Here is a 24,720-nt window from a genome sequence, read left to right as displayed (position 1 = left end):
TTGTTACTGTAACGTGGCACTGTGTGATTTAGACATGTTTTGCTATAATTATAAATTTAAAAATATTTAATTAATCATGCAGCACTATAATTTTACATAAACTATACTTAAACTCTCTTCTTGAATAATTAACACGCATTATAATTTTAAATAAATCAAATTAATTCTTTTTTATAAAATCTTAGCAATGAAAAAATAATAATTTCTAATTTATATCTAGCTTTTAATCTATAGTGCAAAAAATCCCATTAGGTCATGCATGCGTTTACCTAATGGGAGTTTTTGCACTTTTATAGTGCAAAAATTATACTTAAAAAGAATTATAGCAATATTTCTAATGGGAGCTTTTAATTTATCATTGAAACAATATTTTTATGTAAAATTATAATGCTGCATGATTAATCAAGTTATAATCCTTACCAGCTAAATAAACAAGCTTGATTAGAAAAAATAACAATAACAAACTGGAACATATATATATATTGAGGGTATTTGAAAGTCTAATAATTGCTTTTTAATATAGTTTTTATATATAAATAAATTAAAATAATATATATTTTTTATTTTTTAAATTTATTTTTAATATTGATATATTCAAATAATAAAAATATATAAAAAATAATTTCAAATATTTTTTTTAAATACCATACGCAGTTCCAAAGAGTCCTTTAGTGTCCGTTTGAAATTATATTTTTAATTATGTTTAGATATATTTTAAAAATATATTTATTTTTGAAAAAAATATTAAATTTATATATTTTTTTAATTTTTTTAGTAATTTTTATATATTAATGTAAAAAAGTATACTAAAATTATTTTAGTATATTTACATAAAAAAACATTTTTAAAAATATACTAAGATATCAAACACGCACCTAGCTGGACAACCCTTTATAGATAGCGAGGCAAACATATCGGGAGTCGTAGGAGTAAAAGTCAGGAACACACATGCAAAGCTTCAAAGCAACAGGTTAGTACACAGCTATTCCTCACCCTGAAATGTACTGCCACTCTTCCTTCCTTCTTCGGTTCTCACTTTCTTCCGCTCTCCTTCATTTCAGTTCTTGGTTTCTGTTGCCTACTGGGTTTTTAAGGAATGATTTGTGCAGTAAAAGATGATCATATTCATACCTATGTCTATTTATTCGTTTGTTGTTTTGTTTCTCTTTTCGTTTGTTTTTATATCGAGTAGAAAAAAAAACAGAGGAGAAGATATTAGTAGCAGGAATCAGGCGCGTCTCGCGGATCTTGGAAAGCTTCACCAACCAGTTCCTGTTTCTCCTCACGACGATGCTGTTGATTTAAGCTCAAGTATCCATCATCTCTTCTTTCTTTCTCTTGAAGCCTTGCCGTATAATAAAAAATGTTTACTTTTTTGTGTATAGGGAATTCAGCTTCTCTAACCACTAGTGTTTTTTTTTTTAAATAAAAACCCTGGAGGCTCCAAGTTCTGTCTAAAATCAGGCAATGTCACCGATGTGTCCCGTTAACTTATCTTATGCAACTGCCTTGAACACGGTAAACTGCACTTCCATCATCCTCACCTACCTCTTTCTTTTTTTTAATTAATGTGGGTTTCCATGTCAGCCTGGACACGGCTAATCCTACGGCCCTCCAAGTATCCTGTAAGTCTAATAAACAAGTAAGGCATCACCAGTGGCGGAGCCAGAGAGGGGCTGGCAGGGGCCCGGAATTTTTTTTACAACCCCTCCCTCAATAATATTAATATATTTAATCTAAATAATAAAACAACTAATATTTTGGCCCCTTTTAATTCTATTTTCTGGTTCCGCCCTTGAGCATTACGGAGATGACAAGCATACCGCGTAGGGAAGGATCTAGAAAAGACGCAAATAAAAGAACCCTCTAGCCCCCTTCCCATTAGAACTCAAATCAAATTTGAATAACGGAGAACGTCCCCCACAACCCTCCTGGTCGCCCACCTCTTTCTTGAACACATGACTTGTTGGTATTTATTGATTAATGCTGCTAATGTATTTTGCTTTTGTTTCTATAATTTGTTATAGAGTATTGGGTCAGCAGAGATAGCGACAACTGGAGCAGGGTGTTTGGACACAGGGCAATACATGTACCAGAAGGGGACTGGGTTTGATTCCTCGTTGGGAAACGGGGAGTAATGAGAATTGGGGAGACTCAGGGATGGCAGATAATAGCCTACAGACTGATACCTCAACAGATGTTGATACCGATGATAAAAACCAGGTGTTTTTGTCGCTTTCTCTGTTAATTTGCTCTGTGTTCTTGTTGTTTTATTTATGCTGTGTACTTTATTTGGTTTCTTACAATGGGAATCTTTTTGTGAGAGGTGGTCTGCTTGGCAATTGAGGAATCGACCAATGTGTACTTGCATTGTATTTTGTGCTAAGATTTTGCTTGGTTTTGTAGAATAATTTGCTTGAATTAGGTCTTGGTGATGGTGACTTTAATTTACACTCTGTTTAACTAACTCATGGTGCTTGAATTTTCCAATTCTATCGAATGTTTTTTCCTTTTGACAAAGGCAGGAACCCATCCCTTCCTCAACCTCTCCCTCTCCACACAAACGGGAAGCAGGCATTGGGGAGTGTTTAACCTGAGCTCTCCTGAATATGAGATCTCAAGTTTTAAAACTGTGCATCATTGATCCACCTATTGTGGTTAATTCTGTTAAACGTTAAAATTGTATACTTGAATGTTCAGTTAATAATTTGGACTTTTCTAGTCGCATTAGTTGGTAAAACTAGGAATTACATCCCGCCTCACTTTTCGATATATATAAGCTCCTGATTGTGGCCTTGTTAAGATTATGTAGCTTCGTGAAGTTCCGCATGGTGCAGTCATGGTTGTGGATTCTATGGATCAATCCAAGGGAAGAACTAGTGACCAAAAGGTTTTTTGACATGATGTCACATTGGTGATTATGTTGCAGTTTAGTTTAATTTTCGATGGTTACGTTTCAAGTGTTTACTCCTTGCAGACCCTTCGAAGGCTGGCTCAGAATCGTGAAGCTGCAAGGAGGGGTCGACTTAGGAAGAAAGTAATGTCTTTGCTAGGTATGTTATATTGTTTCCTCACGCTGATGATTGGGATTCTTAAAATCTCTCTTTTTTTTATTGAATCTTGTTTTTCGAAGTCTTATATTCTTTTATCTTTCAGTTTTGCCGTTGAATTCCCCTACTGTAGGAAATAATGATTGAAACTCATGAATCTACACCAGACGCCCAACAACACCTGTTTAAGAGAAATTTAATTAGAAAGATTGTGCTGTTTCATCCATACCCTTCAAGCTTGAAGGGTACCATGTAAAACTCGCAGAAAAATAATAGAAGCACACCAGTTCATATTCTGTACGAGGTGTCCCTTAATCTATATCTAGTTGTGAACATGGTAAAAAAATTCTATGCTTCTTTTGCCAGGAACAACAGTTCACCCTGAGAATCAGAAACATCTAATTTTGGACCTGAATTAATTGGCATTATCATCGAGCTGACTTGCTATAGGAATTCCGAAGTCTTAAGTTAATGGATAAAACATATTTGGATCTTTCAACAAAAAAAAAACATATTTGGATCATTTATAGGTTTTGGTTTTGGAAACGCATATGCCCAGCAGTTCGAGAATAGTCGACTCAGGCTTACACAGCTAGAGCAAGAGCTTCAACGAGCACGCCAGCAGGTGCAGGAAGTTTTTTTTTTATCCTCTAGTGCAATGTGCTTGGAAGTGTCCTGTTTCTATTTAAGTACATAGGCTAAATTTCTTTCGTTCCTAGTTTTGCAAATTTTATTGCATCTGGATATTGTGGGAATCATAGCCATTCAATGGATGGAAATGGTAAGGGATTTTGGATATACCAAAATGGATTCAGGTCCTAATGTTGAGCACAGCTGAATGTCTCTTCCTCAAATGGTTTTAAATAGATTGTGAAATGGTTTACAAATTAGTTATATGTATGTTAGATTTTGGTGAATGCACGAACCATCTATACTAAGTTGTTTATTCTTGAATACTCTATTGATATTTGAAATAGCTGTATTTCATGCCGCTAGACATTGGTTACGTGAATCTTGCAATTTGGAGTGAGTGTGTTTTTACCTTTTACAAATGAAGAAGTTACTTTATGGACTAAGTGACTTCATTGCTGCAGTAAATGCTTAGATGTGATGCTACCTTAAAAGATGACTTGAGTAGCCCATGCATGTCATATTGTTTTTTGTTTGATCTCTTTGATTGTTGCTGGGTATTTTTTCCCCCTTCCCCATTGTCAAAGGTTCTGCATCATATAGAAGTGTATGGTATTGAGAAGAACATGCAATACTATAGGTCGAGTGGTTGCTGAGTAGATTTATCTTACACGTGTAATTAGGCATGCCTTGTAGCCGTGGATGGACGTAGTGGTCACCTCACGTCGCGACAATAGTGTTGTAAGATAGTTAGTAATCTAATCATGCTCTGCGCTCTGCTGTATAATTGGCACCCAGAAATCCCATTTCTTGGTTATGATCCCGGAGCTGGGGTGATGTTTAGAATTCTTGTGACATCATTGTTAAAATATTTCTATCGATTTGCATACATGTTGTTAAAGCACATCTCTTTTTGTTGGTACTGTTACAGCTGTTGATTCTTTTGCAGGCGTAATATTGTAACCTAAAACCCCCTATCAATAGCATGATCGGGAAGAATCAAGTTTAGCTATCTGCAATAATCCACTGGCTTGTGTGATCGTCTCCTCACGTTATTCACTCTACCTGCAATCCACATAAAATCATTTGTTGAGAAAATCCAATACTTCGAAACAGGTTCGCCTGTTTAGAGAATCATGTGAAGCGCATACCACGCCTGTATCTTCTAGATTTCACAATTTGAGGGATGAATACCCCAGTTCCATTGCCATTAGATCTCCATACGTTCTCAAGCCAAGTTGGTACCAATTCAGTTTTCTGCCTCTCCCACCAGTAGAAGTAGCTTCCTGGCTGCAATGTTGTAGGAAAGCTGTTGGTTAAGCTGTTCGAGTCCTGTTTCCTTTGAATATCAACCAACCTGGAATGGCTTGTAACATACACTTCGTCGTCGTCATCGGCGGTCAAAAGCAAAATCTGCCTCTTAAGCTCCGCATAATAAACATCGCTGTACTCGACACCTTCGAATTCAAGATTAGGGTCTGTTTCCATTTGCCTTTCAGATCGAGTATGACTGCTACAATGAAACTCCATGGAAAGGTTTGAGTTGAAGATTTGGGATGGGATGTTCTGATGGAAAACCTGTGTGGGGTTTATATAAAGGAATCAGTGGAAGTAAGTTCTTAGATTGAGGTCCAAGGTAACAGGTCCACGTTTGAATGAAATGTTTCCAAATGGACTCAAATGGTCCAGGGACACGGAATATCTCCGTTTTGTGTACGTTAATGGATGTCTTGTTCAAGTGGTTCTTGGTTAAGGCTCCGTTAAATTTTTTCTTTTCTTTCCTTTTTGATGAAGATTCTCTATTAAATAACTAATATATGCATTTGCAAAGCCTTTAGCCCGTGTGAATGATTATGACTTCAGGGTTACAATAGGGAATCCAATGAATGTGAATGCTGCTGGAACCTGGGATTTATCATGTATTGGATTCACACGGCCTTTTTTTTTCCCGCTGGCAAAGGGATATATGTGAACTCAATTAGAGGAATCAAAAGGCATGTCGTTGACCATCGCAACTAGTAGTAGTAATAATTTACCAGTCAAATGTTCAGACGGTGATTCCGGTGGGTTTTTTTTTAACTTAAAAAATCTATTTATTTTTGTATTTTAAAAGTGTTGTTTAGTTTTTTTTTCTTTGAATTATTTTTTATTAATTATTTTAAATTATTTTGATGTATAGATATTAAAAATAAAATTTAAAAAATAAAAATATTATTTAAATATATTTCTAAAAAAAAAAGTAAAATTCATTTTTAAAAATAAACAGTAACAAACGGCCTGTAAGATACAAGCCAGCAATTGACGGCAGCCTGTTGATTTTCAATTGTCCAACATGTATATTGTTTTCATTGTGTCAGAAAGTAGTAATACCAGTCTCCCGCATGGAAAATACTTGAAACAAATGGATTTTTTTTTATATAGTAATATTAGCACATTAAATATAAAAATTTATAAAATAACATTACTTTTTAAATAAATTTAATAAAATACTGTAGTTTAATCATGTTGCGTTTTAAAAACGCAACATCATTAAAATGTACTATTTCTAGCTAAATTAATTAATCAATTAGATATAATTACATTAATCAATTCATCGTTTCATATAAAATTATAAAATTCTTTTTTCAATCATATTTTATAATTTAAAATTATTTTTGTTAAATCTATAAATTTAAAAATAAATTCTAATTAATTTTTTTAAAAAATATTATTTATATAATATCTTGAAAGATTAATAAATATATTTATGGAACATAAGATCTACCACAAACCGAAAATTTTGGAAGTTAAAAAAAATAAAATAAATTGACATTAAATAACAATTCACTGTTCATGTAAACAAATAGTGACCGCAATTCAATTTTTTTAGTTTATATTAATTTTATATTCCCGACGTGTTTTTAATTAAAACTCTTAATTTTCTGTTTAGATTTTAAATTCGATGGTCACAAGCAAGCCCATTCCACAAAACAAAAGAAAAGGTAGTGTGTAGAAAGAAGTACCATCACGCATACAAATGGAATTGGAAAGTCTTGATGAAAATAGAAATAATAATTGAAAAATCACAATCCACGCAGGCGGACTTCCTTTAGCCCAACATTAATTAGTATTACAATATTTATTTTTAATCAACAAATTACACTTGGAATGTCTCAAGTGAAAGAAACCAGGAAAGAGGTAAACAAACGGTCCAAACACAAAGATACATTACAGAAACAGGAGGCATCGCCACGGTGCGCCAAAAGGAATATAATAATAAATAGTACAGACCCATAATTCTTCTCATTCCCATAAATCAGTAACTATTGTTGGGCTATTACTGTCCGGGGGTAACAATATGGCTAATTGATAAAATAATCCCTCAAGTATTGGTCAATCTCAATTTAACCCTTACCTTTTGATTTTATGATTAGATCCTTCGACCTATCATGTCAAAACAATTCACCCCTTCTGTTTCGTCTGTTGCTTTGATCTGATGGTTCGAGAGGTCAAAACTAAAAAAAATAAAAGATTAGAGGCTAAGTTGAACTTGACCAATAATTTGAGGATTATTTTACCAATTAGCCTAATATATTTCCTCCGAATAAATATAGCATGGGTCGCAGCCTGCAATATTAGCGATCCATGCCTGGCGCAACAAAGGGGGCTTTAAGTCCCTCTCGGTTCCACTTCTCAACATTAGCCTGCCAACCTTCAAAGTTCAAGAAAACCACCATCAGGAGTTATTATAGATCATTTTAACGATAACAAAGAATCATGCAAAATAGCTCTATCCGTTAATGTTGCATTTTACAGCGTCCCCATATTTTTAATTTCTTAATTTTCGGGCAGTCACACTAGACTCCTCCAGGGTTAAAACCTTAGATCACGATGCGCTCCATTTCTTCTGATGCATTAATTGTATGCCCATGTTAATTTTCGAAGGACGTACTAGGAAAGTTTAAGAAACAAATTTGTAATTCTACGCATTTTAAATTCATTTGTATTAATTTGGATTATATGCCATCTATTTGTTGTTGAAAATCAAGGCTTAAAACTCGGAGAAAAACTATATTAAACCAGGAAAAATAAATCCAATAAAATCATAACACAAATTTAACTGTGAAATTTGATTGGTTGGTTTGACCATCTACAACATATAAAGATAGATAGGTCTTGTCGAAATAGAAAAGGGATAGTTACCTAGAGAGGGATCAGCTCCACGATTTTTGAGCTCTCTATACTCTTGACACAGAGAACATACACAGCAGCAACAATGGACCAACCAATCCGCGCACGGAGCTTCTGGTAATGAAAGGAAACCTCGCAGCTTAGATCGGTAAATACCACCATATAGCCACGCACAGCTAATATGGCTCATGGCATGGTAGATGAGGCCTTGAAGTAGACATGCTGCTCATTCAAACGGAAGGAATGTAAGAATAGCTGTTGTTCTCAACTAGACACATACGACCTGGTACTGTGGAATTGTTAGATTTTGATGCTGGTGATGCTTTAATTTACTTTGAAAAACAAAATCCCGTTTGTTTTTAGGAACATGGATTGTCCCTGCATCAATTTTCATATACCACAACTTTTACGTTATGGCTAAAAATACGCAATTCGCGTTGTGATTAAGGGATTTATCAAAACTTATTTCTTACAGATTGACAGAGATTCAACCCTAATAAGCAAGGAGGGATGACATGGCGGCTTCACCCACCTATCGCCTACTATCAACTCTACTTGAAAAGTAAATCTTAAACTCAAAAAAGTCTTAACCACACTACTCTAGTAGTAGTGGATGTAGATTTGATGAGCCATAAATAAGGTTATGATCTGCAGTGTCACAGGCTGATAATTGGGTTAAGTGGTTATTTTTTAAAATATTTTTTTATTGAAAAGTATATTAATTTTTTTTATTTTTTAAGAATATTTTAATATCAATTTGTTTTATTTTTTAAGAATATTTTAATATCAGCATATTTTAAAATGATTTAAAATTACTAAAATATTTAATTTTAAAAAATAAATTAATATTTTAAAAATACTTTTAAAACATAAAAAAAAAAGCTTTTAACGCCAGAGCATGAAGCACCCACGGTCCAATAAATCTTCCAACGAAAAATAAAATAAAAACTACCAAACATGCATATAGATTGATAAAAATTGAATGAGATAGTAGAGCTCACATGTGTTTCCCCTGTCAAGGATCTCGGCTATCCGTCCAAATGTGATGCATGGACAGAAACAGGTGAGCAAACCTTCAGAAAGAATTCAACAGACGTGTGATTAAAATCAGCAAGAGAAATAACAACAGACATTGTAAATAGAATGCATTTCAAGCGACAAATTAAGTGTTTGTAATGTAGCAGCAGGATATATAATTACAGTTAGAAGGGTCATCAAGACAATTGCATATCCCAGTGGACCATTGCCCTTCAGGAAATTGTGAAGGTGGTTGAACAGCTTTAGGGCATTCAGTCCCTTCTCTCCTTGAAGCCATATTGCCCTTGCTTGGTAGAAATAGCACTGCTGATGTAGGAGATTTGAAGATGGTGGAAGGGTACGGAGGTGTAGCTTCCCATTTATAGGCATGTTCTCTGGCTCTCAATCGCTGACATTTTTGGGAGTCGATTTTGCGTGGAAATTCCTGTGCATAATTAATTAACTTCAGATAGTGGACTAATTATTATTTTTTGTTTTATTCAATCTTTTTGATAAATGTGACCTCACAAATGGTTGAACTGGCCATTTCTTAATTGTGTCATTCTCAAATGTATGGTTTCCTGGTTATTTCTTCCCTGACCAAGGGCAAAAGATCTGGTACGAGTTTTTCAGTGTGTGTGTGTATATATATATATAGCAGAGTAAGTTAAGTTATTTTTATTTTTATTTTTTTATGTATTGATATTAAAATTATTTTTTAATAAATAAATATAAATATTATTTTAATATATTTCTAAATTAAAAATACTTTGAAAAATAATTATTATTATAATACGAAACACCATCTAAATGTAGCTATTTATAAAAATAAAAGAGGAAAGTTACGTGTATATGAGTATAACCTATTAAAAAAGCAGCATACGAAACCTCCTAGGAAGATTCGCAAATTCAAAGTCCTGACATTATCTTAATCAAGGTTAATTAGTAAGAGACGCAATTAGCCGAAAGATGGACAGTGTTTTCATTATAAATTAAACTCATGAGTCATGAGATCAAGACATACGAGCACATACGTTGTCTACCTACCTGACTTTGTTACGGTCAATGACAAAGATTGTGATTATTTAACCTTAAAATTTGTCTCCTTCAATCTAAAGAAGAAAAGAAGTCCCCAACCTATACAGATAATCTTGAAAAGGTCCCCAGCATACCTTTTTTTCTCAAATCAGACCCTACGTATCAATCGATTCTCAATCATACTTGATAGGTTTTTCTTTCTCTCATTTCACTAAAATTCATCCTATCACATGATATGAGAAAACACAAGGACTTTATATGCCTTTACATGGTCTTCTTGCTTATCATGTAATTTAAAATCAAGACCTTACAATATTCAATAGTTTTGAAAGAAGACGAGTAACTATCTCAATTTCATACTACTATTTAATACTTTTGTTGACTAGAATTTATGTAAGGATATCATTGGAAATACATTGATACATTGGCAATCCAATTAAGATTCTGGACTCTTACGAGTTTGTAGAAAATTAAATAACAAGCTAAAAGGTGTGGATAATTTACTGTTTACCATATCTAATATATTATAGATTATAGTAATAATTTATACTGTATTTTTTGTTTATTTTTTATTTTTAAAATTACTCTCCTTTTTCCCCCTAATTTTTCCTCTTTTGTTTGTTTATTTTTTTAAAAAAATTATCTTTGTTGATTTTATTTTTTTAATATTGAGCTGGTTAAAAATTTTATTTTAAATTTTTTTTTCTTTAAAATACTATTACCACAGTATTTTCTCACATGATTTTTTTTATTTTTTTATTTTTTTTATTTTTATTTTTTTAATATTGAGCTGATTGAGAATTTAGTTTTGTAATTTTTTTAAAACATTATTGATTGCTATAATGTTTCTTCACATGATTTTTTTAGTTTTTTGATGATTTTCTATGAATTTTTTTTTTAATATTAAGCTGATTAAAAATTACAGTTATAATATATGAGAAAAACACTATAACTTTCTTTACGAATTACTGTGAATTGCTATAGTGTTTTTTCCTACATGATTTTTTAGTTTCTTTTGTGTTTTTTTTTGTTATATTCTTTAAAATTTTATTTTTTTAATATTAACTTGATTAGAATTTAACTTTGTAATTAAACTTAATCACGTGGGGAAAACATTATAACTTTCCTCGTAAAACACTGTGGATTGCTAGAGTGTCTCTTAACATGGTTTTTTTTCTTATAATTTTTTTAAAATTATCTTTGTCAATTTTATTTTTGTAATATTGAGCTGGTTGACAAATACAATTACAAGTCATTATAAATAAGGCTAAATCATGTGGGGGAGTGTTGTACCTTTCATCACAAAATACTGTGAATTGCTAAAGTGTTTCCAACATGGTTTTTTTATTTTTTTTGTATTTTTTTCTAAAATTGTCTTTGTGGATTTTTTTTTTTAATATTGAACTTATTAAGAATTTAGTTTTGTAATTTTTTCTTTAAAATACTGTGAATTATTGTAGTGTTTTTTCATATGATTTTTTCTAAAATTATCTTTGTCATTTTTTTTTTAATGTTTAGTTAGTTTAGAATTATAATTATAATAAAGTTAAATCGTATAAGAAAAATGTTGTAGCTTTTCTCACAAAATATTATGAATTGCTACAGTATTTGTTTAAATAGTTTTTTTTTATGATTTGTCCTAAAATTATTTTTGTTGATTTTATTAGAGAAAGTACTTTAATTTTCCTTACAAAACATTGTCAATTACTATAATATTTTTTTTTATAGGGTTTTTTCTTTCCAAAATTATTTTTGTTGGTTTTTTTTTTAATATTAAGTTAGTAGAGAATTTAACTTTATAATTTTTTTTTTGTTAACAGAAAAGCTAAATCATATAACGAAAACATTGTATCTTTCTTAACAAAATACCGTGAATTGGTATAAATTATTTTGTTTAGTTTTCAAGTTTTTAATCACCAACACAATTTTTTTCTGTTATGAAATATGAATTCCATCATACTTTTAGTTTTTATTATGTATTTAGTGTTGGTTTATAATTATAACTTTATCAAATATATTTGTTTTATAAACCCACGAGAAACACATGGACATCTAATTATTATATGATTTTTTCTTTCCAAATTTTTTATTAAAATAGGCTCATTAATATATCTAAAGTTAAACCTGCACTCCAAATCATCAATTCTCTTATTCAACCTAAATTTATCCAACATGTGGACCTTGCATGATCTCCAATGTGGATTTGGACTCCTCATTTAAATATTTTTTCTAGACATTCATACAAATCAAATAGTTCATGTATAAAAATTAAATCCCATTCCTAATATTATATTTCTATTAAAAATTCTCAATACTAGGAAAAATTCTTGTGATGGTTTTAAAATCAAACTAACATTTTATATTAAGAAAAAAACTAATTTTTATCCACTAATTGAAGAATATTAAGAGAAAAATGGATGCACATGAATTCTTACAGGCTACTCAAAATAGTACACATTAATTTGATAAGTTCATATCATCAAATCATTTTCTAAGGGAAAGGAAAAAAAACGGTTGCTGACAGTTAATTTTTGAAGAGACACGCTCCTTTCCAATCTTCCTATTTAAAATCAACTGTGTGGCATCCGCTTCCCCTTCCTCACCCTTTGCAACGAAATGTATCCTTCAATTTCCAGTGAGTTCCAAAAGGAGCCATCACATCCAACATCATCTGCACCACCACAGCCACATTTTTTCAATTTTGAAGACGCCGTGGCCACTGGAATCCCAGTCCCTTTAGCGAATCAAAATAATCCTGATCCAAGTCCTCCTCTCCCGCTCAACAGTGCCAGCCATTCTCTTTCTTCAGGGCCTTGGTCCACTAGTCTCTGTGGTTGTTTTAGCGATCTTAATAGCTGTGAGTACTTTTTATGAACACATATATATATAAAGTCATTGTGGATGGACCGTGTTACAGTTTTTAGATGTCACCAAAAGTTTATTTTCAAAGCACTTGTGTGGTGCCATTGCATGGTAATTAAGTTAATAACGTGTAAAAGTAATTAAGAGTGTGTTGTACTTGCTGGTGCTTGTAGATACAATTAGATTCTACTACACCATTGCAATTCGAAGATTCGAAGATTGTTTTCAGTGGATTTTTCAAAATCGCATGAACGCTGGTGCCAAAAATCAGATTCTGAGGATTAAGTGGCCATGTAAATCGAACCTGATGTTATATGTTTATGCATAGGAATCCTCTTCAATGACATAAATGGTGCTATCATGTGTTTTTTTTTTTCTCTTGCAAAAATTAAGTAGTGTCGAGAAATAAGTAAATTTTGAGTATTTAGACTTGCATAATTTCTCGTATTATATGTTCGAAAACCCGATATAATTATATGCTTTTATAAGGAATCGCTCTTCAAATTTAACGTCAACATGTATATATAAAACAGATGCGGTTAAATTAAGATTTCCAAAAGTGCTAGTTGAACATGTATATCTTTTTTTTTATTCTTTTTTTAATTTTTGTGATTGAGGTCGTACTTCAATTTTCCAAATCTTTTTCTACTAGCATGAGTGATTTCTTCTGCTTTCCTCTCTCTCATTGTTGTAGAGATATAATATTCTGGATCTAGCAAGGAAGAAGTATGAGTATTAACAACGGACTATTGTCCTGCAGGTTGCTTAACTTGCTGGTGTCCATGTGTTGCATTTGGACGAATTGCAGAAATTGTTGACAGAGGATCAACTTGTAAGTTCTGAAAATTTAAATGAAATTAATTAATGCTGATTACATTGGCTTTTTTTTTTTTTTTGTAAGAATTGACTGTTTCTTAACTAATTAAGGTGAAATATGCAGCATGTGGGATGAGTGGAACCCTCTATACATTAATACTATGTTTGACTGGGTGCTCTTGTTTGTACTCGTGCTTTTATCGATCTAAGTTGAGAGGGCAGTTTTTCTTGGAGGAAAGCCCATGCACAGATTGTTGTGTCCATTGTTTTTGCGAGGAATGTGCTTTGTGTCAAGAGTATAGAGAGCTCAAGAACCGCGGCTTCGACTTGTCTATTGGTGACCCCCTCCCTCTTTTTTGGAGAAAGAGTGTTGTTTTGTTTTTTTTTTGTATTTTTATCCGGCTCACTACTTCTGTTTCTGATGGAAAAGGATGGCATGGGAACATGGAAAGGCAGAAAAGATTAGCTGCCACTGCTCCTCCAACTGAAGAAAGGATGATGAGATAGATGACTTGAAGGAAGGGGAACCAATGCTCCAATTTTATTTATTTTTTGCTCCCTAAATGGACAAACTTTCTTACGTTTATTCTGCACATTGAGCTACTCGCCTTTGTTACGTGGAAGATCCGTAAATGTATAAGAAAGCCAGCACCACCCCGTAATTAATGCTCAAGTTTTACCCGCAAGTCCATAAAGAAAAAGGTTATGCGAAGAGGGTTACGATATTTGGGCCGTGTTTTCAAACAAAAAAGGTTCATCATGTACAGGCTCCCGCTTATAAAAATATTCCAATGGAGAAATGCAGGTAACTTTATGTGATGCCGTTTTGTCATCAGAGCAAATTGTACCAAGACATCAGCCAATCGTAATCATCCTCTGTTTCGTAAGGGGAGCAAGCTGCATCTTGTTAATCTTTTTGAGCTACCATAACTGATTGCTTTATAAAGATGTCGAGTTGCTGTTAGGATCAAACATACATCCTGATGAAGAGAAAATCACAGCAAGACAAAGAAGAAGGCTTCAACTATGCTTACGTCCAGGATTTATATATATATAAAATTCAAGAATTAATACATTTATGGAAAACTGTCAATCCCATCTCAAACACATCCAAAACCTCTTAAAATTCTAATATTAGATTACAAATCTTACTCGAGAAATAAGACGCTTAATTATTTTTTCAAAAAGAGTAAGCTATACTGACCACATAGTAAGAATTAAACAGTTTTAATTTATGAATATTTTGTAATTCAGTTCATTGACTGAAAATATTTAGGACTCGTTTATAATATTTAATCACATTATCCTAATGTGTCTAGACTCTTTAGCTATACAAAGGACCAAGAAAATATTTTGTATAATATTAAAGGACTACTGGATCTTCTTTTTAACTTGCAGCTCTTCAATAACTACTGTCACCTGAAACAAAACAGCAATTCACTACAGCTTTCCATCGCCTCCTCCATCTTTATTAAGATTCAAGCACTTGTATGAGTAAAAGCCAATTCTCAACCAGGCAAACACCTCATCAAAACCCATGAATTGTTCTTTGACGCTAGAAAAGAAGCAAGATTATGATGAAGGTTGTCATAGCGGTCATACACCCTCTCTGTTCTACTCTTTTTTTTCTCTAGAAGAAGAAGACCTCGATTTATCTCAGAAAGGCAAATATGGTACCCAAAAACATAAAGAAGGTAGGATCGTCATGATCGCCAATATAATACCGAGTTAGGAAGCGATTTAATCACGATCTCATCCGGATGTTTTATGATCTTGCTTCGTAAATAAAACTGTACTATTTGAATCACGCGTTTCCAATAACCTTGCTTATATTATATGTGTGTCTATTTGGAAATACAACATCTTCGAACCACTAGACCCAGGAGGAGCCATTACCGTGTCGATTTGATTTGATTTGATTAGAATTATTTCTCGAACAAGAAATAGTACAATTCGAATTTCCTCCACGCACATCTAGTGAAAAAATTATTCCCATTCATATGCCATGTGCAATAGCATCTATCTGATCATGGCTTCATTTTTATCCTTCTCTCCAACCCGCTGCGGAATACCAAGGAGGAGGGCTGCTCAGCAAGGCTCGGACACATGCCATGTGCAAAAGGATATATGGCTTCCAAATTGCAGGGCTCGCAAGATTTGCTTGCCCAGCAGTATCCATACACTTCTTATCTTTCCCTTCGTCATGTATTCTGTACATGACAAAAGCTGGATATTCTTTCCCAAGAAAAGAGACACAATTCAAGAACCCTTTCACTTATACGCGAATATTCACTTTATTACTCTCGTGAACTCTATTGATGACTTCAATTTGTTACGGTCCATCACTTTATATATCATTTGCTTGCATGCACGCTGCTATAAAATAGAATTTCAGTAAGAATAACTACATTATAGGTATTTTTTATTAATTATCTTTAAAGATATTAATTTATATCAATTTTATTAACAATTAATAGACGTTTATCTAGAGATATTTGTTTCAAAGGTCATTAAAATTTAATGACATTTAAAAATAAATGCTTTCATATCCAATATTGTTAAAAATATACTACAATTAAAAAAATTTAATACCGTTAAAAACATACAGTAATGACAGTTATAAAATCCCATTATTCTTCTTCACACATATCACAACATTTATTTGAGTAATTTTTTAAAAACAAATTAAATCCATCAAAAATTAATTTTGTTGTGATGACATAAGACATAAATAAAAGGGAGTATCAATACTGTAGGAACAGGAACATTATATATTTTGATGCGAAAGCAAGCTTGTTACATTAAGTTTAATGGAAATTAACCACGATCGTAACTTTTCGTTTAGGCGTCGTGCACTATTTCAAGTGTTTCGTAGAAATCTTATGACAATTGATCTTGAAATATCTTTTCAGGAATAATTAAGATAGCAAAATGTTATGATATTATTTAAGAAATTTGAACATGATAACCATGAATTTAAACTTGAATTCAATGAGTTGTAACATGAAATTATATCTGATTGTTCATTGAACTGTGATGTTAATGTAAATGCAAACACCCTATTTCAAATACAATTTAATATAAGATATTTATATAAATACAACCCAAGATTTCAAGGTAAGCAACTCAAAGAAACCAGATCCTCTTTATATATAGATAAATATAAAAAAAATTCTGAAAAATATAACTCATCTCAGGTTCGAGTACTTGGTTGTTCATATAATGGTCACTGGAGGCTTACATCCTCTATCTAGGTGATGGTCAAATGGTAAGGACTTGAGATTAAGGGGTTTGTCTAGTTAGATATTAAATTTATTTTTTAAAGTCAATTCAAATGTCATAAATTTTAGTATTATTAAAGATTTACATAATAATAAATATAGAATTTTAAAGAAATAGCCAGTCGGGTGAGCGCGCATATATATATATATATATATGTCAGTCGGGTGAGCGCGCATATATATACATACATGTATATGTGTGTATATACACACACACATAGGAGAGTTGTGCACCAATTAAGTTGCGTGGAGCCATTGTCCAGTGACTAATGAGTGACGAGTATGCGTGCTAAGTTATGGTCAATATGATGCCCGAACCCGAGGTGTATGCATTGAATGTGAATGTTTAAAAGGACTTCACAAGCAAAGGCCTTTGACCAAACAACAATGGTTATGGGTCCTGAAAGAGATGTTATGAAGAATTAAGTGCATGTTGTTCCATGGCAGTTCTCAGAACAGGGAATTGAAGGGCTGCTGCTGCTAAAAAGTTAAATTTGTCGACAATCGACATGCCCTATCCAAGGCCACACGTGACACGTACTCTTCCTTTCAGTGGGATGAAAAAAATCCAGAATGGTCCACTTTAACTTGTGGGAGAAACTTGTCCCAACAGTTGTATTGAAAAGATGTTATTGGGAGGCAGCCAAAAGTTATGTTGATGAGTTTTATGACTCCACTACATCCAATATGCTTTTGTTTCTCTAAATGTCAAGAATGTCGTGCCACGCTCAAGGGAATATTTCCTAGTGCCAAGTGCTCACCTTCCTTTTGCAAATGTTTTGCATATACCGCGTGTGACCTTCGATTTTTTAGTACATCCAGCACTCTAGCTGAATTGCTCTTCTTCTTTTCAGGCCCACCGAAACCCCTGGTTTAAAATCACATTTTGTTTGATAAATGTATTCCTATGGCAAGGATGAAAAAAAATATATAATTGCTGCCACACCAAGTATATAGTTTAATTGGAACCCAATTACTCTTCCTCTAAAAAAAAAAAAAACAACTCCTGAATCTAAACATTTCTGTATGGGAAAAAAAAAAGTTACATCAATGATGGCCTTCCCATGCCTGGCTAGCATAATTGACGCAAATATCGTTTAGTGAGAGTCAAATATTATCATGGCCTGCCAAATATTGAACTGCAAAACTTTAGAAAAATAAAAAGACATATTGTACAGGTATAATCATGATATTACAATTCTTTAATTAAATTGCTAGTCAAATATTGTAACCCTATATAAAACGGCAGGTTTTTGATGCTTTCATACACACCTAAATCCGAACGACTTATTTAGCCCACTAACGTGCAAGGGCACGACAACAAAACATTATGATTAACGGAACACTACTTTCTGTAATTTAAACTTGAGAGTGAGGAGCTGTAGCCAGGAGGCAGGAGCACAGCCCCCGACCCCAACCCCTACTTGAATCTCGTGAAGACATGTGTCCATTGTTATTGTCCACTTGCCTAGAAACAACAGAATAGGTCAGCCCTTATCATTTTGCCCTCCTATATATAAAACACAGCGCTAGGAAGTGCAAGGGACAGCGCAGTACTAGTGCGTGACCTAAAAACCCTCAAAGATTTTTGCTCTTCATTTTCACTCCTCCCCCTCATGAGAACTAGAAGAATGGCTGCTGCTAAAGTTGGTTCAAATTTAAGTCATAAGATTGGCAAAGACTGTCATCAACATGGGGTTGTAGCCGAGGAAATTGATGGCCTCATCAAAGCGTACAAAGATGGGCGCGTGGAGAGACCGCAGATTGTTCCATGTGTCACAAGTACTTTAGCTCCCGGGCTCGGTGTGACTTCACGGGACACAGTCATTGACAACTTCACAAACATTTGGGCACGTTTTTATGTCCCAATTAAGATCCATGGTAAGCTGCCTTTACTTGTATATTTCCATGGAGGTGGGTTTTGTGTAGGCTCAGCTGCTTGGAGTTGCTACCATGACTTCCTAGCAAGGCTAGCTGCTAAGGCCAATTGCATAATCATGTCAGTTAATTACCGTTTAGCCCCTGAGAATCCTCTCCCAGCAGCCTATGATGATGGAATTAAGGCTCTAATGTGGTTAAAACAACAAGCTCTTTCTGTTTGTACTGATAATTGGTGGACTAGTCAATGGAATTTCTCCGACGTCTTTCTAGCTGGAGATAGTGCTGGTGCCAACATAGCCTTCAACGTCATCACAAGACTCGATTCCTTTAATGCAGGACAAGCTGATGCAGCCATAAAGCCGTTAACTCTGAAAGGCATGATCTTGATTCAACCTTTTTTCGGAGGAGAGGCACGTACTCATTCAGAAAAACACTCAGTACAATCACCTCGCTCGGCGCTTAACTTGGCAGCCTCTGACACGTATTGGCGATTAGCTTTGCCTTGCGGCGCTAACCGGGACCATCCATGGTGCAACCCTCTAGCAAAAGGGTCAGTGAAATTGGAGGATTTTGTGAGATTTCCAATTATGGTATGCATATCAGAGATGGATATTTTGAAAGACAGGAGCTTGGAGTTTGTTGCTTCTTTGGGTAGAGCAGGTAAGAGAGTGGAGCATGTGGTTCATAAAGGTGTAGGGCATGCATTTCAGATCCTAAGCAAGTCTCATCTCTCACAAACTCGAACATTGGAAATTATGGCACGGATCAAGGGCTTCATTAGTGGAATATGATCCCCTCCCTCAGCCACAATACACAGAATTCTATTTAGGGAAAAAAAGAAGAAGGAGAGATTAATTCTCAATTGTAGTAATATTATATTAATTAATCTTCCCAGCGTTGACATTAGGGTCTACGTATATATAACAGTAGCCCATTATGCGTGTGCTGTAGTGCATGTCAATATAACGTATGATTGTTATGCTTGTGCATATTGATTTTACTATCACGATGCAAAGGTCAATGCTTTCAGTGCCACAAATAGAATTAGGCTATAGCCACTGCCGTGCATGCCAGTCAGTCAAGAAAGAGGAATTCGAAAGAAGAAATGTTAGATAGTCACATTGCATTTAGACAAAATTGAACAGATCATAAAGTGAAAAGCAAAACCAATTTAAATAGGAGTGGCGTAAATTAAGAATGAATGTCTTCTTCCACTTATCCGAGTATACATATAATTTACAATAAGAAAGCATATAGGAAGTGGCTCATGATGTATATAGTGGACTATACCTTTTCTAGTGTGACATAATTAATCAAGAGTGGTTTAGAAATAAGAAGTAAAATTTGATAAATATATTAAATTTTGGAAGGAATTATCCAAAATAAAGAACATATAAATAATTATTCTCATATTCTATTTCAACAAAAATTATAAGGAAAATCGCAATTTTCTATTTGGAAAAGTTCTTGGCGATACCAACAAGAGAGAGCACACAATGACTCTCTGGGTGGTATGAACGACAAAATAAAATTCCTTAAAATGTCGATTACTTATAATAATATGTTGCATTATATTTAATTTGATGTACATAGCAAATCGAGATATTTTAAGGAATGAGTTATACCATCATATTCTTTCAATGAAAAAAAAAATCATGATTATCGAAGAATATATTTTGCCCTGCCAGTCAGAAACAAATATCTCGTAATATTTATGTAAAATCTATATCTTAAAACTAAAGAAGAAAGTGAAAACAAAAAAGTTGTGAATTAAAGCTTTGAAATTGTGTTAATAATTATTTTTTAAAATATTTTTTATTTAAAAAATAAATTTAAATTTTTTGAAAAATTCTTTTTAAACATGAATTTTTTGAAAAATACTTTTTAAACATGAAAACAAATGGAGTTACGGGTTATTTGATGGCCTTCAAACAAAATCATCAATTTGTTGAAGAGATTACAATAAGGGGCGCGCGAGACTCCGAGAAATTTTATGCTGTTAAAGCTGCAAGTATTCTATGTAAATTACAACTTAGTCCTGGCTTTCTTAAAATAGATGCCACATGATCAACTCTTATAAGCCTCCATTCTTTTAGCCTTTCTCACATATCCAGAAACACCTCTCCTCAATCGTTGCTTCCTCTCTGATCAGCTTCACCTCTCGATTTCAACACCAGAGCCCACGATTTCAACATGGCGAGTGTTGTCGTGGGAGGACCCTTCTTATTGCAAGGTTAATTGATTAATGTATTGAATTTTTCGTTGTTGAATGTGAGAGTGGATTGGTTTATTATAGAAAATATTGATTCAGTATCCCGAGTGCTAGCTGCTGTAGGAGGAACCTTTTTCAACATCACAAGTTTTTGTTTTGGATTCTAATAATGATGCCGAGAAAACCCGCTATTTCTTCTGTGAGAATTTGAGTCCTAAAGAACAGTTCGTGGTTTCATTATTAGCTTGTTTGGAATTAATTTAATTATTTTTTTATTGTAATTAAATTCAACTACAGTGTTTAAATTAAATTCAATTTATAATTCAACTCATTTTATTGATCATGTAAAATATAAACCAGATATTAATACCAAAATCTCCATGTTCTTTTCATGCTCATTGGTTCTTCAGGGTTGATCTTCAAACCTTCTTGCTTAATTTATGCGTCATATTTGCATTTTTAGATGTATAATAATGTTACTACTTTCTAAACAAAAATGGTTATTTTTATTGATCAACAGAAATGATGACATTTGCCCGCTTTCTTTGTCTCGTTTCTTGTTATTTTAATTCTGTGAACTTGAAAAGTCGTTTCTTACTGTTAAATGGGATCTTCGGTACTATTACTAGAATGCTTGGATAATTGGGCTCTTTGTAGATTTCTCGACAACTTGAAGCTTTTGTTCGGTCTTGAAAATTGCTAAGATGATTTACACGAAAGATTCTTTTCACTTGAGACTGCCATCTAAATATTAACAAATGTTACTGTTTAAGTCTCGATCCGACTTCTGCCTGTCATTTTGCCACCACTTCTTTTCGCCATTAAATTCTGAGTTTTAATAAACAGAGCTAGCTCAAGTGGTGTTCAGGTTTCAAATCTTTTACTTTCTTTGCAATGCGTTCTGCAATAGAAGAGTGTGAACTGGCTATACAAGCACCAAGAAGAACCGTCTAAAGAGGTGGGTCATCTCTGCAATCTGCTCTCTCTATCAAGTTTTCTGCTTCTTCTAGCAAACCAACATGGCCTAAAAGATACATCCTGCAATTGTGATGTTTCATTCCTGATTTAATGTCATATGCCTCAGTCATTGCGGCTTAATCCCTTCTTCAATGGTCTCATCAAATAATTGAAAAGGGCTCCTCCTACAGCAGCACTCGCAATGCTGAATCGATATTTTCTCTAATAAACCACTTCACCCTCACATTCAACAACAAAAAATTCAATGCGTAAATCAATTAACCTTGCAATAAAGAGGCTCCTCCCGCAACAGCATTCGCGACGTTGAGCTCGTGGCCGTGGGTCTTGATGTTGAAGTCGAGAGGGAGGCGCAAACAATGGTTTTTAGATCTGGAGTGGTGAGGCTGAGAGAGAAAGCAACGATTGAGGAGAGAGCTTTCTAAACTTGTGAGAGAGAGTAAAGGAGAGGAGGTTTAGGAGAATGGAAGGGGTAAAATGGAGACGATGGGGCAAAGCTGATGACGTGGCATCTATTTTGATAGAGGCACATTCCAGCTTATAGGATGCGACCACCTCTGAGTGCTTTTAAATTTTCTCGCGAGCCCGTTGAACGCCTAGTTATTTTCTGTGGGCTTGGCTTTATGTGTAAAAAAGTTGGGTGATGGGTAGTCAGTACAATACGGGCCTACCTTTTAAATGCCATTTGGTTTGAATATTATGGGCCTTAATCGGGCTACCTCGACATGTAAGGGCAGGTGAGAGAGTATCCTGATTAATAAATAGCTTTGTTTATTCTCACAGTTGTCATCCATTGGATAAACACATTTACTGAAGAAAGTTTTTATTTTATTTTTGGGACTTTTCAAATTTTCAAAATCCACCAATGGAATATTCCATCTGTGGTTGTCTATATATTTCCTTATGGTTGGGGGTACCTGGAAAAATAAAAACTCTGATATTTAAATCAATTTGAATTTTTCGTTAGGAGGTTAGAAAAATAAAGTTCATGAATTATGTCCTTTCTGGGTGTACTCCACCCTGCCCTCTGAATTTATTTTTTTAAAGTCGTTACATGGATTATCTTTAAATTTTTCAATAAAAAAAGCTAGACACAGATTATATAAAAAAATTCTTATAAAATAACAATAAAAAAGTTTTATTGGTTTAGAAAATAATACCTTATTAGTCGTATATGTTGTTTAATAAAAGTACTGACATGAAGAAATATAAAATTTATGAGATTGAGCAAAACAAAAGTGAAATAATCAGATTGTGTATAGATAAACATAAAAAATATTTTTACAATAAAAAAAAATAAAAGAAAGAGTATAAGAAAATACATATAAAAAATGCAAAATAAAATAAAATATGCACAAAAAGGATCCAGGTTTTTTCCACAGCTATGAGGATGTGTAGAAATACCTGGGCTAACCCAGTCCTGGATCAGGTATCTTGGCCCTTTTTTTTTATCTTGTTGTTTTTTCCTTGGCACATCAATTATATACCAACAATTGTAACAAATGTGGAAGAAGATCTGTTACTTACACACACAATTATATATATTGCTGACGAGTAAAAATATTTACACACACACATAAGAAGATATATCTGATGAATTCAAAAGAAATCTAACAATCTGAACCCTTTCTGTCAGGTTTTAGATATATATAATTCACCTATCTAGAGAAACTCGACATTTTATCTTCTAAGACGGCTTTATACCAAGTCAGCAATTTTTTATTTTATTTTTTATTCTCATATATTGGTAAAGTTTGTTCCAAAATACGAGTGCACGGGAGCTCAACACCAGCACGGACCACGATGCAGTACAGCGTCACAAGTTTACCTCTCCACTTACGCCTTGTGAGTATCAAGGCGCTGCAATCTCCATGCTTACAAATGCACGAATTGTCAGTGTGACGCCTAATTTTCCAACCAATGGTTGTCACACCTGTACTTATCTCACCTATAGCTTTCACCAATAGGAAGTCCGATGAATACCATGTCTAGTGCAGCATTTATACTCAATGACTTATTTTACAGGTTACCAGCAGTAAAGATAATTATAATATCTGTAATTCCATATTCCATGCGACACAATATACTTTTATATAGCTAAGATGCATAAATATATCAAATCACCTGGTAACAAGATATAAAACCATATAACAAACCGCAGAACACATTATTATCACCACATATACTCTTTATCCTCTCTTTCTCTCTGTTATTCCTTAATTTTCACCTCTAATTTACTAATTTAAGTATCATGGGTCTTTTATCCTGGTAAAAAAACTTCTTTACACAAGATAATTTTATATGACCAATAATTTTTTATTGGTCACCACATGTGACCTCTTCCAATGTTTTCATATAATTTTTTATAAAGATGTTAGAACAATCAATGTTAGATCTTTTTAATGGTAAGGAGGTGTCCACAAAGAAGTGATTAGTTTCTAACATATTTTTCTTTTTCAGCCCTCTTGAATGTAATATTAGTAGCTTATGTTTTATAGTTGATTATTGCAAAAAAAAAAAATCATTTTATTAACTACTAATTATACTATTAAATTAACTAAATTTATTAAACTTATTTAAATTAATGATCTAGATTTTTTATTTTTTTAGATAGTGGCATCATCTAAATATTTTTTTATATTAAAATTATTTTAACTTGATCTATAACACATCGTAGGTCACCTATCTAGTTTTTATTATAATTGATTCAAGTTGATTTAGAACACTCATCATTCAATACTTGGAATCCAAAAAAAGTGTTTAGGGTCTGATTGAAAGTGCCATTACG

General features: G+C 33.3%; 4 protein-coding genes and 1 pseudogene across 4 annotated transcripts; 3 read left to right on the top strand and 2 right to left on the bottom strand.

Moving 5' to 3' along the window:
• The first annotated feature begins 1,732 nt into the window (after nt 1–1,732).
• Nucleotides 1,733–5,506, top strand: LOC105113735 (transcription factor PERIANTHIA-like; annotated as a pseudogene).
• On the bottom strand, nt 4,515–5,180 carry LOC105113724 (uncharacterized). Its single transcript, XM_011010022.1, has 2 exons — nt 4,832–5,180; nt 4,515–4,745 (listed from the first exon to the last, which is right to left on the bottom strand). The coding sequence occupies exons 1-2, from the start codon at nt 5,166–5,168 to the stop codon at nt 4,690–4,692; spliced, it is 393 nt and encodes a 130-aa protein (XP_011008324.1). The 5' UTR covers nt 5,169–5,180; the 3' UTR covers nt 4,515–4,689.
• A 1,191-nt stretch (nt 5,507–6,697) lies between the features above and the next one.
• Nucleotides 6,698–9,200, bottom strand: LOC105113717 (protein PLANT CADMIUM RESISTANCE 9-like). The gene is made up of 4 exons (XM_011010011.1): nt 9,051–9,200; nt 8,852–8,923; nt 7,863–8,072; nt 6,698–7,371 (listed from the first exon to the last, which is right to left on the bottom strand). Exons 1-4 carry the CDS (start codon nt 9,163–9,165, stop codon nt 7,295–7,297), a joined length of 474 nt encoding a protein of 157 aa, XP_011008313.1. The 5' UTR covers nt 9,166–9,200; the 3' UTR covers nt 6,698–7,294.
• Nucleotides 9,201–12,521: 3,321 nt separating this feature from the next.
• LOC105119114 (protein PLANT CADMIUM RESISTANCE 11-like) lies at nt 12,522–14,090 on the top strand. Its single transcript, XM_011017216.1, has 4 exons — nt 12,522–12,762; nt 13,528–13,599; nt 13,708–13,920; nt 14,014–14,090. Exons 1-4 carry the CDS (start codon nt 12,522–12,524, stop codon nt 14,088–14,090), a joined length of 603 nt encoding a protein of 200 aa, XP_011015518.1.
• Nucleotides 14,091–18,246: 4,156 nt separating this feature from the next.
• Nucleotides 18,247–19,766, top strand: LOC105113707 (probable carboxylesterase 6). Its single transcript, XM_011010002.1, has one exon. It carries the CDS (start codon nt 18,481–18,483, stop codon nt 19,534–19,536), a length of 1,056 nt encoding a protein of 351 aa, XP_011008304.1. The 5' UTR covers nt 18,247–18,480; the 3' UTR covers nt 19,537–19,766.
• The last annotated feature ends 4,954 nt before the right edge of the window (nt 19,767–24,720 follow it).

This window comes from Populus euphratica, unplaced genomic scaffold, assembly GCF_000495115.2.
Source record: "Populus euphratica unplaced genomic scaffold, PopEup_1.0 scaffold5.1, whole genome shotgun sequence".
NCBI classification, from domain to species: Eukaryota; Viridiplantae; Streptophyta; class Magnoliopsida; order Malpighiales; family Salicaceae; genus Populus; species Populus euphratica.
This window is presented reverse-complemented; position numbering and strand designations above follow the sequence as displayed.

What these genes read in the sequence shown, in the direction of transcription:
- LOC105113724 (XM_011010022.1), bottom strand. Translation starts at nt 5,168, where the DNA reads ATGGAAACAGACCCTAATCTTGAATTCGAAGGTGTCGAGTACAGCGAT. An exon ending in ATCTAGAAGATACAGGCGTG is followed by an intron (nt 4,746 to 4,831) that starts GTATGCGCTTCA and finishes TGTGGATTGCAG; the next exon opens with GTAGAGTGAATAACGTGAGG.
- LOC105113717 (XM_011010011.1), bottom strand. Translation starts at nt 9,165, where the DNA reads ATGGCTTCAAGGAGAGAAGGGACTGAATGCCCTAAAGCTGTTCAACCA. An exon ending in CCTTGACAGGGGAAACACAT is followed by an intron (nt 8,073 to 8,851) that starts GTGAGCTCTACT and finishes TTGAATGAGCAG; the next exon opens with CATGTCTACTTCAAGGCCTC. An exon ending in TGGAGCTGATCCCTCTCTAG is followed by an intron (nt 7,372 to 7,862) that starts GTAACTATCCCT and finishes TGAACTTTGAAG; the next exon opens with GTTGGCAGGCTAATGTTGAG.
- LOC105119114 (XM_011017216.1), top strand. Translation starts at nt 12,522, where the DNA reads ATGTATCCTTCAATTTCCAGTGAGTTCCAAAAGGAGCCATCACATCCA. An exon ending in TGTTGACAGAGGATCAACTT is followed by an intron (nt 13,600 to 13,707) that starts GTAAGTTCTGAA and finishes TGAAATATGCAG; the next exon opens with CATGTGGGATGAGTGGAACC. An exon ending in CGGCTTCGACTTGTCTATTG is followed by an intron (nt 13,921 to 14,013) that starts GTGACCCCCTCC and finishes CTGATGGAAAAG; the next exon opens with GATGGCATGGGAACATGGAA.
- LOC105113707 (XM_011010002.1), top strand. Translation starts at nt 18,481, where the DNA reads ATGAGAACTAGAAGAATGGCTGCTGCTAAAGTTGGTTCAAATTTAAGT.